At 49.5% G+C, this 10,354-nt stretch overlaps 2 protein-coding genes across 3 annotated transcripts; both read right to left on the reverse strand.

The window, feature by feature from the left end:
- Positions 1–6,371: 6,371 nt before the first annotated feature.
- LOC124029197 lies at positions 6,372–7,873 on the reverse strand. The gene is made up of 3 exons (XM_046340996.1): positions 7,663–7,873; positions 6,856–7,554; positions 6,372–6,734 (listed from the first exon to the last, which is right to left on the reverse strand). Exons 2-3 carry the CDS (start codon positions 7,529–7,531, stop codon positions 6,565–6,567), a joined length of 846 nt encoding a protein of 281 aa, XP_046196952.1. The 5' UTR covers positions 7,532–7,554; positions 7,663–7,873; the 3' UTR covers positions 6,372–6,564.
- A 587-nt stretch (positions 7,874–8,460) lies between these two features.
- Positions 8,461–10,001, reverse strand: LOC124029198. Of its 2 annotated transcripts, XM_046340999.1 has the most exons (4): positions 9,759–10,001; positions 9,343–9,650; positions 8,952–9,288; positions 8,461–8,830 (listed from the first exon to the last, which is right to left on the reverse strand). In XM_046340999.1, the coding sequence occupies exons 2-4, from the start codon at positions 9,625–9,627 to the stop codon at positions 8,661–8,663; spliced, it is 792 nt and encodes a 263-aa protein (XP_046196955.1). In that variant the 5' UTR covers positions 9,628–9,650; positions 9,759–10,001; the 3' UTR covers positions 8,461–8,660. The 2 variants fall into 2 exon arrangements, with proteins under 2 accessions (XP_046196955.1, XP_046196954.1); XM_046340998.1 differs by having other exon boundaries at positions 8,469–8,830; positions 8,952–9,650; positions 9,759–9,999.
- Positions 10,002–10,354: the final 353 nt, after the last annotated feature.

The raw sequence follows: 10,354 nt of genomic DNA on the forward strand, positions 1-10,354 counted from the left end.
TCATTACAGTTTAGGAGGGAAGGGGACACCCCCACAGGACAGCCCCCACACTCATTGCAAGAGATCGAACTTCAGACGCTCCCCAAAACAACTGAATCCCCCAACAAACCGAAAGAGATTTAAGATGCACACCCATAAAGAGGTAGCCAGAACAGGATAACACACTTCAAGCTCACAAAGACACAGTGGAGGAGGAACTATCCGACACAGTGGAGGAGGAACTATCCGACACAGTGGAGGAGGAACTATCCGACACAGTGGAGGAGGAACTATATGACACAGTGGAGGAGGAATTATCCAATACCCAGGGAGAGAGAATGAGTGACCTCAGTCGAACACAGACAGTTGGGACAGGTGGGAGAGGAGGAGGTTACCCCAGATGCCATTCCTCCTGCTCATGCGAGCAAGGAAAGAGATGACAAGCCTTCTGATCAGGCCAACGGGCAGGCCAAGGGAGAGGTCATAGTGATTCACACCCACAGAGAGAAAGACAACCCACTCAACCTATTGGCTGAGATTAACCACACAGAGTTAGAGGCAGAGGGCTTTCAGGGCGAGCCAGTCTGCCAGCCCGCTCTGATCCTCAAGTCGGTTGTATTTAAATTCATGTTCATTAAATATTTTTATTCAAGATTTGAAAAGTCCCATTTACTTAATGATATCTTTTCACTGTCTGCAAACCTTAAGAACCAGGGTGAGTCTGGGTCACCCTTTAATTGGGAAAACACAACTTGCATATCGTCATAGACTAGGCCAAAATGTTCATCTTTTAACCGGGCTTGAATAAAACATGCATTTTTTTATAGTGCGCAAGAGTTGTGCTTTTTCGTTTTCTGTGATGATTAAAGGTTTTGGTTGCACCTCAACTCCCCTTAAGTTTTAGATGCACTATTGTAAAGTGACTGCTCCACTGGATGTCATAAGGTGAATGCACCAATTTGTAAGTCGCTCTGGATAAGAGCGTCTGCTAAATGACTTAAATGTAAATGTAAATGTAACTCCACGTTGGTTGAGCTCCCTCCGTTTTTTTGTTGTCAAATACTACTTTTTTTGTTTTGTTTACATGTAGTAAGTAAATGATTAAAAGCATTAAAATTGGTGTCATGTTTTGTCTTATATTGTCTTGTCATTTTGCTTTTCCCTCTGTTCATTTTCCCCCTGCTGGTCTTTTTAGGTTCGTTCCCCTTTTTCTCTCTCCCTTCCTCTCTCTCTTCTCTCTATCGTTCCGTTCCTGCTCCCAGCTGTTCCTATTCCCCTAATCAATCATTTAGTCTTCCCACACCTGTTCCTTATCTTTTCCCCTGATTAGAGTCCCTATTTCTTCCCTTGTTTTCCGTTCCTGTCCTGTCGGATCCTTGTCTATTGTTCACCGTGCTGTGTCTGTGTATCGCCCTGTCGTGTCGTGTTTCCCTCAGATGCTGCGTGGAGAGCAGGTGTCTGAGTCTGCTAGGTTCAAGTGCCTTCCCGAGGCAACCTGCAGTTCTTGATCGAGTCTCCAGTCTATTCTCGTCATTACGAGTGGAATTATGTCTTTTGTTTGTAGAATTACTTTACTGGATTAAAGACTCTGTTTTCACCAAGTCGCTTTTGGGTCCTCATTCACCTGCATGACAGAAGGATCCGACCAAAGAATGGACCCAGCGACTACAGACGTTCGTAACACTGCCGTTGAGATCCAAGGAGCCATGCTCGGCAGACACGAGCAGGAATTGTCTGCTGCTCGCCATGCCGTGGAGAACCTGGCCGCTCAGGTTTCCGACCTCTCTGGACATTTCCAGAGTCTTCGTCTCGTGCCACCTGTTACTTCCTGGCCTGCCGAGCCTCCGGAACCTAGGGTTAATAACCCACCTTGCTACTCCGGGCAGCCCACGGAGTGCCGCTCCTTTCTCACCCAGTGTGATATTGTGTTCTCTCTCCAACCCAACACATACTCTAGCGAGAGAGCTCGGGTTGCTTACGTCATTTCACTCCTTACTGGCCGGGCTCGAGAGTGGGGCACAGCTATCTGGGAGGCAAGGGCTGATTGTTCAAACAATTACCAGAACTTTAAAGAGGAGATGATTCGGGTTTTTGACCGTTCAGTTTTTGGTAGGGAGGCTTCTAGGGCCCTGGCTTCCCTATGCCAAGGTGATCGACCCATAACGGATTACTCTATAGAGTTTCGCACTCTTGCTGCCTCTAGTGACTGGAACGAGCCGGCGCTGCTCGCTCGTTTTCTGGAGGGACTCCACGCAGTGGTCAAAGATGAGATTCTCTCTCGGGAGGTTCCTTCCAGTGTGGACTCTTTGATTGCTCTCGCCATCCACATAGAACGACGGGTAGATCTTCGTCACCAAGCTCGTGGAAGAGAGCTCGCGTCAACGGTGTTTCCCTGCTCCGCATCGCAACCATCTCCCTCCTCTGGCTCAGAGACTGAGCCCATGCAGCTGGGAGGTATTCGCATCTCGACCAAGGAGAGGGAACGGAGGATCACCAACCGCCTGTGCCTCTATTGCGGATTTGATGGACATTTTGTCAATTCATGTCCAGTAAAGGCCAGAGCTCATCAGTAAGCGGAGGGCTACTGGTGAGCGCTACTACTCAGGTCTCTTCATCTAGATCCTGTACTACTATGTCGGTCCATCTACGCTGGACCGGTTCGGGTGCTACATGCAGTGCCTTGATTGACTCTGGGGCTGAGGGTTGTTTCATGGACGAAGCATGGGCTCGGAAACATAACATTCCTTTCAGACAGTTAGACAAGCCTACGCCCATGTTTGCCTTAGATGGTAGTCATCTTCCCAGTATCAGATTTGAGACACTACCTTTAACTCTCACAGTATCTGGTAACCACAGTGAGACTATTTCTTTTTGATTTTTCGTTCACCTTTTACACCTGTTGTTTTGGGTCATCCCTGGCTAGTATGTCATAATCCTTCTATTAATTGGTCTAGTAATTCTATCCTATCCTGGAACGTTTCTTGTCATGTGAAGTGTTTAATGTCTGCCATCCCTCCCATTTCTTCTGTCCCCACTTCTCAGGAGGAACCTGGCGATTTGACAGGAGTGCCGGAGGAATATCATGATCTGCGCACGGTCTTCAGTCGGTCCCGAGCCAACTCCCTTCCTCCTCACCGGTCGTATGATTGTAGTATTGATCTCCTTCCGGGGACCACTCCTCGGGGTAGACTATACTCTCTGTCGGCTCCCGAACGTAAGGCTCTCGAGGATTATTTATCTGTGTCTCTTGACGCCGGTACCATAGTGCCTTCTTCCTCTCCGGCCGGGGCGGGGTTCTTTTTTGTTAAGAAGAAGGACGGTACTCTGCGCCCCTGCGTGGATTATCGAGGGCTGAATGACATAACGGTTAAGAATCGTTATCCGCTTCCCCTTATGTCATCAGCCTTCGAGATTCTGCAGGGAGCCAGGTGCTTTACTAAGTTGGACCTTCGTAACGCTTACCATCTCGTGCGCATCAGAGAGGGGGACGAGTGGAAAACGGCGTTTAACACTCCGTTAGGGCATTTTGAGTACCGGGTTCTGCCGTTTGGTCTCGCCAATGCGCCAGCTGTTTTTCAGGCATTAGTTAATGATGTTCTGAGAGACATGCTGAACATCTTTGTTTTTGTCTATCTTGACGATATCCTGATTTTTTCACCGTCACTCGAGATTCATGTTCAGCACGTTCGACGTGTTCTACAGCGCCTTTTAGAGAATTGTCTCTACGTGAAGGCTGAGAAGTGCTCTTTTCATGTCTCCTCCGTTACTTTTCTCGGTTCCGTTATTTCCGCTGAAGGCATTCAGATGGATTCCGCTAAGGTCCAAGCTGTCAGTGATTGGCCCGTTCCAAGGTCACGTGTCGAGTTGCAGCGCTTTTTAGGTTTCGCTAATTTCTATCGGCGTTTCATTCGTAATTTCGGTCAAGTTGCTGCCCCTCTCACAGCTCTTACTTCTGTCAAGACGTGTTTTAAGTGGTCCGGTTCCGCCCAGGGAGCTTTTGATCTTCTAAAAGAACGTTTTACGTCCGCTCCTATCCTCGTTACTCCTGACGTCACTAGACAATTCATTGTCGAGGTTGACGCTTCAGAGGTAGGCGTGGGAGCCATTCTATCCCAGCGCTTCCAGTCTGACGATAAGGTTCATCCTTGCGCTTATTTTTCTCATCGCCTGTCGCCATCCGAACGCAACTATGATGTGGGTAACCGCGAACTGCTCGCCATCCGCTTAGCCCTAGGCGAATGGCGACAGTGGTTGGAGGGGGCGACCGTTCCTTTTGTCGTTTGGACAGACCATAAGAACCTTGAGTACATCCGTTCTGCCAAACGACTTAATGCCCGTCAAGCTCGTTGGGCGTTGTTTTTCGCTCGTTTCGAGTTTGTGATTTCTTACTGTCCGGGTAGCAAGAACACCAAGCCTGATGCCTTATCCCGTCTGTTTAGTTCTTCTGTGGCTTCTACTGATCCCGAGGGGATTCTTCCTTATGGGCGTGTTGTCGGGTTGACAGTCTGGGGAATTGAAAGACAGGTTAAGCAAGCACTCACGCACACTGCGTCGTCGCGCGCTTGTCCTAGTAACCTCCTTTTCGTTCCTGTTTCCACTCGTCTGGCTGTTCTTCAGTGGGCTCACTCTGCCAAGTTAGCTGGTCATCCCGGTGTTCGAGGCACTCTTGCGTCTATTCGCCAGCGATTTTGGTGGCCGACTCAGGAGCGTGACACGCGCCGTTTCATGGCTGCTTGTTCGGACTGCGCGCAGACTAAGTCGGGTAACTCTCCTCCTGCCGGTCGTCTCAGACCGCTCCCCATTCCTTCTCGACCATGGTCTCACATCGCCCTAGACTTCATTACTGGTCTGCCTTTGTCTGCGGGGAAGACTGTGATTCTTACGGTTGTCGATAGGTTCTCTAAGGCGGCACATTTCATTCCCCTCGCTAAACTTCCTTCCGCTAAGGAGACGGCACAAATCATCATCGAGAATGTGTTCAGAATTCATGGCCTCCCGTTAGACGCCGTTTCAGACAGAGGCCCGCAATTCACGTCACAGTTTTGGAGGGAGTTCTGTCGTTTGATTGGTGCGTCCGTCAGTCTCTCTTCCGGGTTTCATCCCCAGTCTAACGGTCAAGCAGAGAGGGCCAATCAGACGATTGGTCGCATACTACGCAGCCTTTCTTTCAGAAACCCTGCGTCTTGGGCAGAACAGCTCCCTGGGCAGAATTCGCTCACAACTCGCTTCCTTCGTCTGCTACCGGGTTATCTCCGTTTCAGAGTAGTCTGGGTTACCAGCCTCCTCTGTTCTCTTCCCAGCTTGCCGAGTCCAGCGTTCCCTCCGCTCAAGCGTTTGTCCAACGTTGTGAGCGCACCTGGAGGAGGGTGAGGTCTGCACTTTGCCGTTACAGGGCACAGACTGTGAGAGCCGCCAATAAACGCAGGATTAAGAGTCCAAGGTATTGTTGCGGCCAGAGAGTGTGGCTTTCCACTCGCAACCTTCCTCTTACGACAGCTTCTCGTAAGTTGACTCCGTGGTTCATTGGTCCGTTCCGTGTCTCCCAGGTCGTCAATCCTGTCGCTGTGCGACTGCTTCTTCCGCGACATCTTCGTCGCGTCCATCCTGTCTTCCATGTCTCCTGTGTCAAGCCCTTTCTTCGCACCCCGTTCGTCTTCCCTCCCCCCTCCCGTCCTTGTCGAGAGCGCACCTATTTACAAGGTACGTAGGATCATGGACATGCGTTCTCGGGGACGGGGTCACCAATACTTAGTGGATTGGGAGGGTTACGGTCCTGAGGAGAGGAGTTGGGTTCCGTCTCGGGACGTGCTGGACCGTTCACTCATTGATGATTTCCTCCGTTGCCGCCAGGATTCCTCCTCGAGTGCGCCAGGAGGCGCTCGGTGAGTGGGGGGTACTGTCATGTTTTGTCTTAGATTGTCTTGTCATTTTGCTTTTCCCTCTGTTCATTTTCCCCCTGCTGGTCTTTTTAGGTTCGTTCCCCTTTTTCTCTCTCGCTTCCTCTCTCTCTTCTCTCTATCGTTCCGTTCCTGCTCCCAGCTGTTCCTATTCCCCTAATCAATCATTTAGTCTTCCCACACCTGTTCCTTGTCTTTTCCCCTGATTAGAGTCCCTATTTCTTCCCTTGTTTTCCGTTCCTGTCCTGTCGGATCCTTGTCTATTGTTCACCGTGCTGTGTCTGTGTATCGCCCTGTCGTGTCGTGTTTCCCTCAGATGCTGCGTGGAGAGCAGGTGTCTGAGTCTGCTAGGTTCAAGTGCCTTCCCGAGGCAACCTGCAGTTCTTGATCGAGTCTCCAGTCTGTTCTCGTCATTACGAGTGGAATTATCTCTTTTGTTTGTAGAATTACTTTACTGGATTAAAGACTCTGTTTTCGCCAAGTCGCTTTTGGGTCCTCATTCACCTGCATGACAATTGGGATGTTTCCCACTTATTTACACAACCTACTCCACACTTGCAAAGAGAAAGTTTATAGAAATGTTCTGAAATTAAGTAGTAAACAGAAGAAAAGCAAAGTGAATCCAATTATAATGTGAATAATTTAATGGTCTATGGTTCAATCCCTTTTCTGAAGGTCTGATGAATAACTAATATTGTTCCTCCTCTTCCTTGTGGCAGGTGCAGCAGCACACTGCCCTCCAAAGCCTGAAAATAAATTGCCGGACTTTCCCTTTGCATGCTGCTTTGCATGGAACATCCAGTGTCACATCCTTGGTGACGTGTGGGGTGACATCTGGGATGATCACAGCAACATCCTCTGGAAAGGAAGAAAAGAGGGACCGAATGTAAACAAATGCAAACCGTAGGTTCTAAACACTGGCCAGTTGAAAGGTTCTACTAAGATGTCATGACAAACGGCACCTGTCAGTGTTACTCACCTGCTTGGATGTCAGTTGGCAAAGTGGCGAAGACGGCCATCTTGAGCGTCCTTTCTTCAGGTGTGACATCCACAACCTCCAAGAGGGAAGAGATGGGCCCTGCCTCTCTCTTAGGGGTGATGTCCACAACATTCAGGTGGAAAAAAGACGGATTTGCCTCTTTGTTACGGGTGATGTTCGCAACCTCAAGGTGGGAAGAAGCTGGATCTTGCTGTGTCTCTGGGGTGATGTCCTGAACCTCCAGGTGTGAATTAGCCGGGTCTGCCTCTGTCTTAGGGGTTATTTCCACAACCTCCAAGTGGGAACAAGCTCTGTCTGCCTCTGTTTTAGGGCCGATGTCCGCAACTTCCAGGTGGGAACAGGCCGGGTCTGCCTCTGTCTTACATGTTATGTCCACAACCTCCAGGTGGGAAGATGCCGTGTCTGCCTGTGTGTTATGGGTGATGTCCACAACCTCAAGGTGGGAAGAAGCAGAGTCTGCCTCTATGTTAGCGGTGATGTCCACAACCTCCAGGTGGGAAGAAGCAGGGTCTGCCTCTATGTTAGCGGTGATGTCCACAACCTCCAGGTGGGAAGAAGCAGAGTCTGCCTCTATGTTAGCGGTGATGTCCACAACCTCCAAGTGGGAAGACGCCTGGTCTGCCTCTATGTTAGCGGTGATGTCCACAACCTCCATGTGGGAAGAAGCCGGGTCTGCCTCTGTGTTAGGAGTGACAACAACAATCCTGATGAGCTCTACTACTACAAGTCACCGAGATGTCATCACAACAGGCATATGTCAGAGTGCTCTCTATCATTGCTACTCACCTGCTCGGATGTCTGGAGGTGCGGTGGAGATGGCTGCGGCGACGACAGGGAGGACTGGTAAGGTGGCTGCAGGGGGCTGGAAGCAGCTCTGTACCTCGTCAGCCACAAAGGCACAGACAGATCTCACATAAAATGGGCTCTGGAGGTCATCCGTGGAGAAGGACTGACTGATTCTCCCGAGGATTGACAGCACAGATTCAAAAGCCGCAGCGGGAGAAAGGGATTTGAGGAGAAGGGGCCTTTAACATGCTGGAGAGCTTCTCCACTACGGCTGCCACCATGCCCACGGCCATCCCGCTTATTAGGATTGGGTGCCCTGAATGGCCTTCCTCTGGCTGAAGCCACAGGGCCAGGAGGAGCCTGGGCACCACCTCCACAACCACCTGGGATGGGCTGAGCAGGTTGCTACGGGGCTCATTGGACAGCTCGCCCATAATGCTCCTTACAGCTCTTTCCACAATGCTGTGGACCTTCGGGTCGCTGAAATCAACAAAAAGGAGAAGACAAAGCGAAACGATGTGAAATGTGCTCACAGAAAACACTGTCTTAGTCTGTTTCTGCATAGTTACAGATGTGAAGATAAATGGATCAAGTCTATGCAGGACAGTACATGGAACTCACATGTCAGCTGGCGAGGTGAGCAGGTGTCTGAGTCTGCTAGGTTCAAGTGCCTTCCCGAGGCAACCTGCAGTTCTTGATCGAGTCTCCAGTCTGTTCTCGTCATTACGAGTGGAATTATCTCTTTTGTTTGTAGAATTACTTTACTGGATTAAAGACTCTGTTTTCGCCAAGTCGCTTTTGGGTCCTCATTCACCTGCATGACAATTGGGATGTTTCCCACTTATTTACACAACCTACTCCACACTTGCAAAGAGAAAGTTTATAGAAATGTTCTGAAATTAAGTAGTAAACAGAAGAAAAGCAAAGTGAATCCAATTATAATGTGAATAATTTAATGGTCTATGGTTCAATCCCTTTTCTGAAGGTCTGATGAATAACTAATATTGTTCCTCCTCTTCCTTGTGGCAGGTGCAGCAGCACACTGCCCTCCAAAGCCTGAAAATAAATTGCCGGACTTTCCCTTTGCATGCTGCTTTGCATGGAACATCCAGTGTCACATCCTTGGTGACGTGTGGGGTGACATCTGGGATGATCACAGCAACATCCTCTGGAAAGGAAGAAAAGAGGGACCGAATGTAAACAAATGCAAACCGTAGGTTCTAAACACTGGCCAGTTGAAAGGTTCTACTAAGATGTCATGACAAACGGCACCTGTCAGTGTTACTCACCTGCTTGGATGTCAGTTGGCAAAGTGGCGAAGACGGCCATCTTGAGCGTCCTTTCTTCAGGTGTGACATCCACAACCTCCAAGAGGGAAGAGATGGGCCCTGCCTCTCTCTTAGGGGTGATGTCCACAACATTCAGGTGGAAAAAAGACGGATTTGCCTCTTTGTTACGGGTGATGTTCGCAACCTCAAGGTGGGAAGAAGCTGGATCTTGCTGTGTCTCTGGGGTGATGTCCTGAACCTCCAGGTGTGAATTAGCCGGGTCTGCCTCTGTCTTAGGGGTTATTTCCACAACCTCCAAGTGGGAACAAGCTCTGTCTGCCTCTGTTTTAGGGCCGATGTCCGCAACTTCCAGGTGGGAACAGGCCGGGTCTGCCTCTGTCTTACATGTTATGTCCACAACCTCCAGGTGGGAAGATGCCGTGTCTGCCTGTGTGTTATGGGTGATGTCCACAACCTCAAGGTGGGAAGAAGCAGAGTCTGCCTCTATGTTAGCGGTGATGTCCACAACCTCCAGGTGGGAAGAAGCAGGGTCTGCCTCTATGTTAGCGGTGATGTCCACAACCTCCAGGTGGGAAGAAGCAGAGTCTGCCTCTATGTTAGCGGTGATGTCCACAACCTCCAAGTGGGAAGACGCCTGGTCTGCCTCTATGTTAGCGGTGATGTCCACAACCTCCATGTGGGAAGAAGCCGGGTCTGCCTCTGTGTTAGGAGTGACAACAACAATCCTGATGAGCTCTACTACTACAAGTCACCGAGATGTCATCACAACAGGCATATGTCAGAGTGCTCTCTATCATTGCTACTCACCTGCTCGGATGTCTGGAGGTGCGGTGGAGATGGCTGCGGCGACGACAGGGAGGACTGGTAAGGTGGCTGCAGGGGGCTGGAAGCAGCTGGAAGCAGCTCTGTACCTCGTCAGCCACAAAGGCACAGACAGATCTCACATGGCTAAGCAGTTGCTAGGGACTCTCCTGGAAGAAGCTAGCTAGCTTACAAAGAATAACAACAAAAAATATCTAGTTAACAGAAGAAAGGAAGACAAAATAAGGACAAAAGAAGGACAGAAGAAAAAGGAAAAGAAAGAGGACAACAAAGTGAAACAGTCAGCACTTCTATTGCAACTTCGTATTTCGTCGTCCTAACGTAGTCTACACTGCTATCTGCCCAGCAGCTAGCCAGCTAGCAAACGTCCACCGTCTACCGAATAGCAGCACTGTAGAAACTATTACACTCAACTGAACGACTTGATTAGTGTAGTGTTAGCTAGCTACATAGTTGTCTTTGCTGTCTTCGTATCCAAGATAATTGTGTAGTTTAGAGCGTGTAGTCTTAGAGTGATTATCTTAACTTACCGAGGTTAGCTAGCCAGCTATTTGTCGTCCTTAACGTAGGAGACACTGCTA

This window comes from Oncorhynchus gorbuscha, unplaced genomic scaffold (genome assembly GCF_021184085.1).
Source record: "Oncorhynchus gorbuscha isolate QuinsamMale2020 ecotype Even-year unplaced genomic scaffold, OgorEven_v1.0 Un_scaffold_5783, whole genome shotgun sequence".
Classification (NCBI taxonomy): domain Eukaryota; kingdom Metazoa; phylum Chordata; class Actinopteri; order Salmoniformes; family Salmonidae; genus Oncorhynchus; species Oncorhynchus gorbuscha.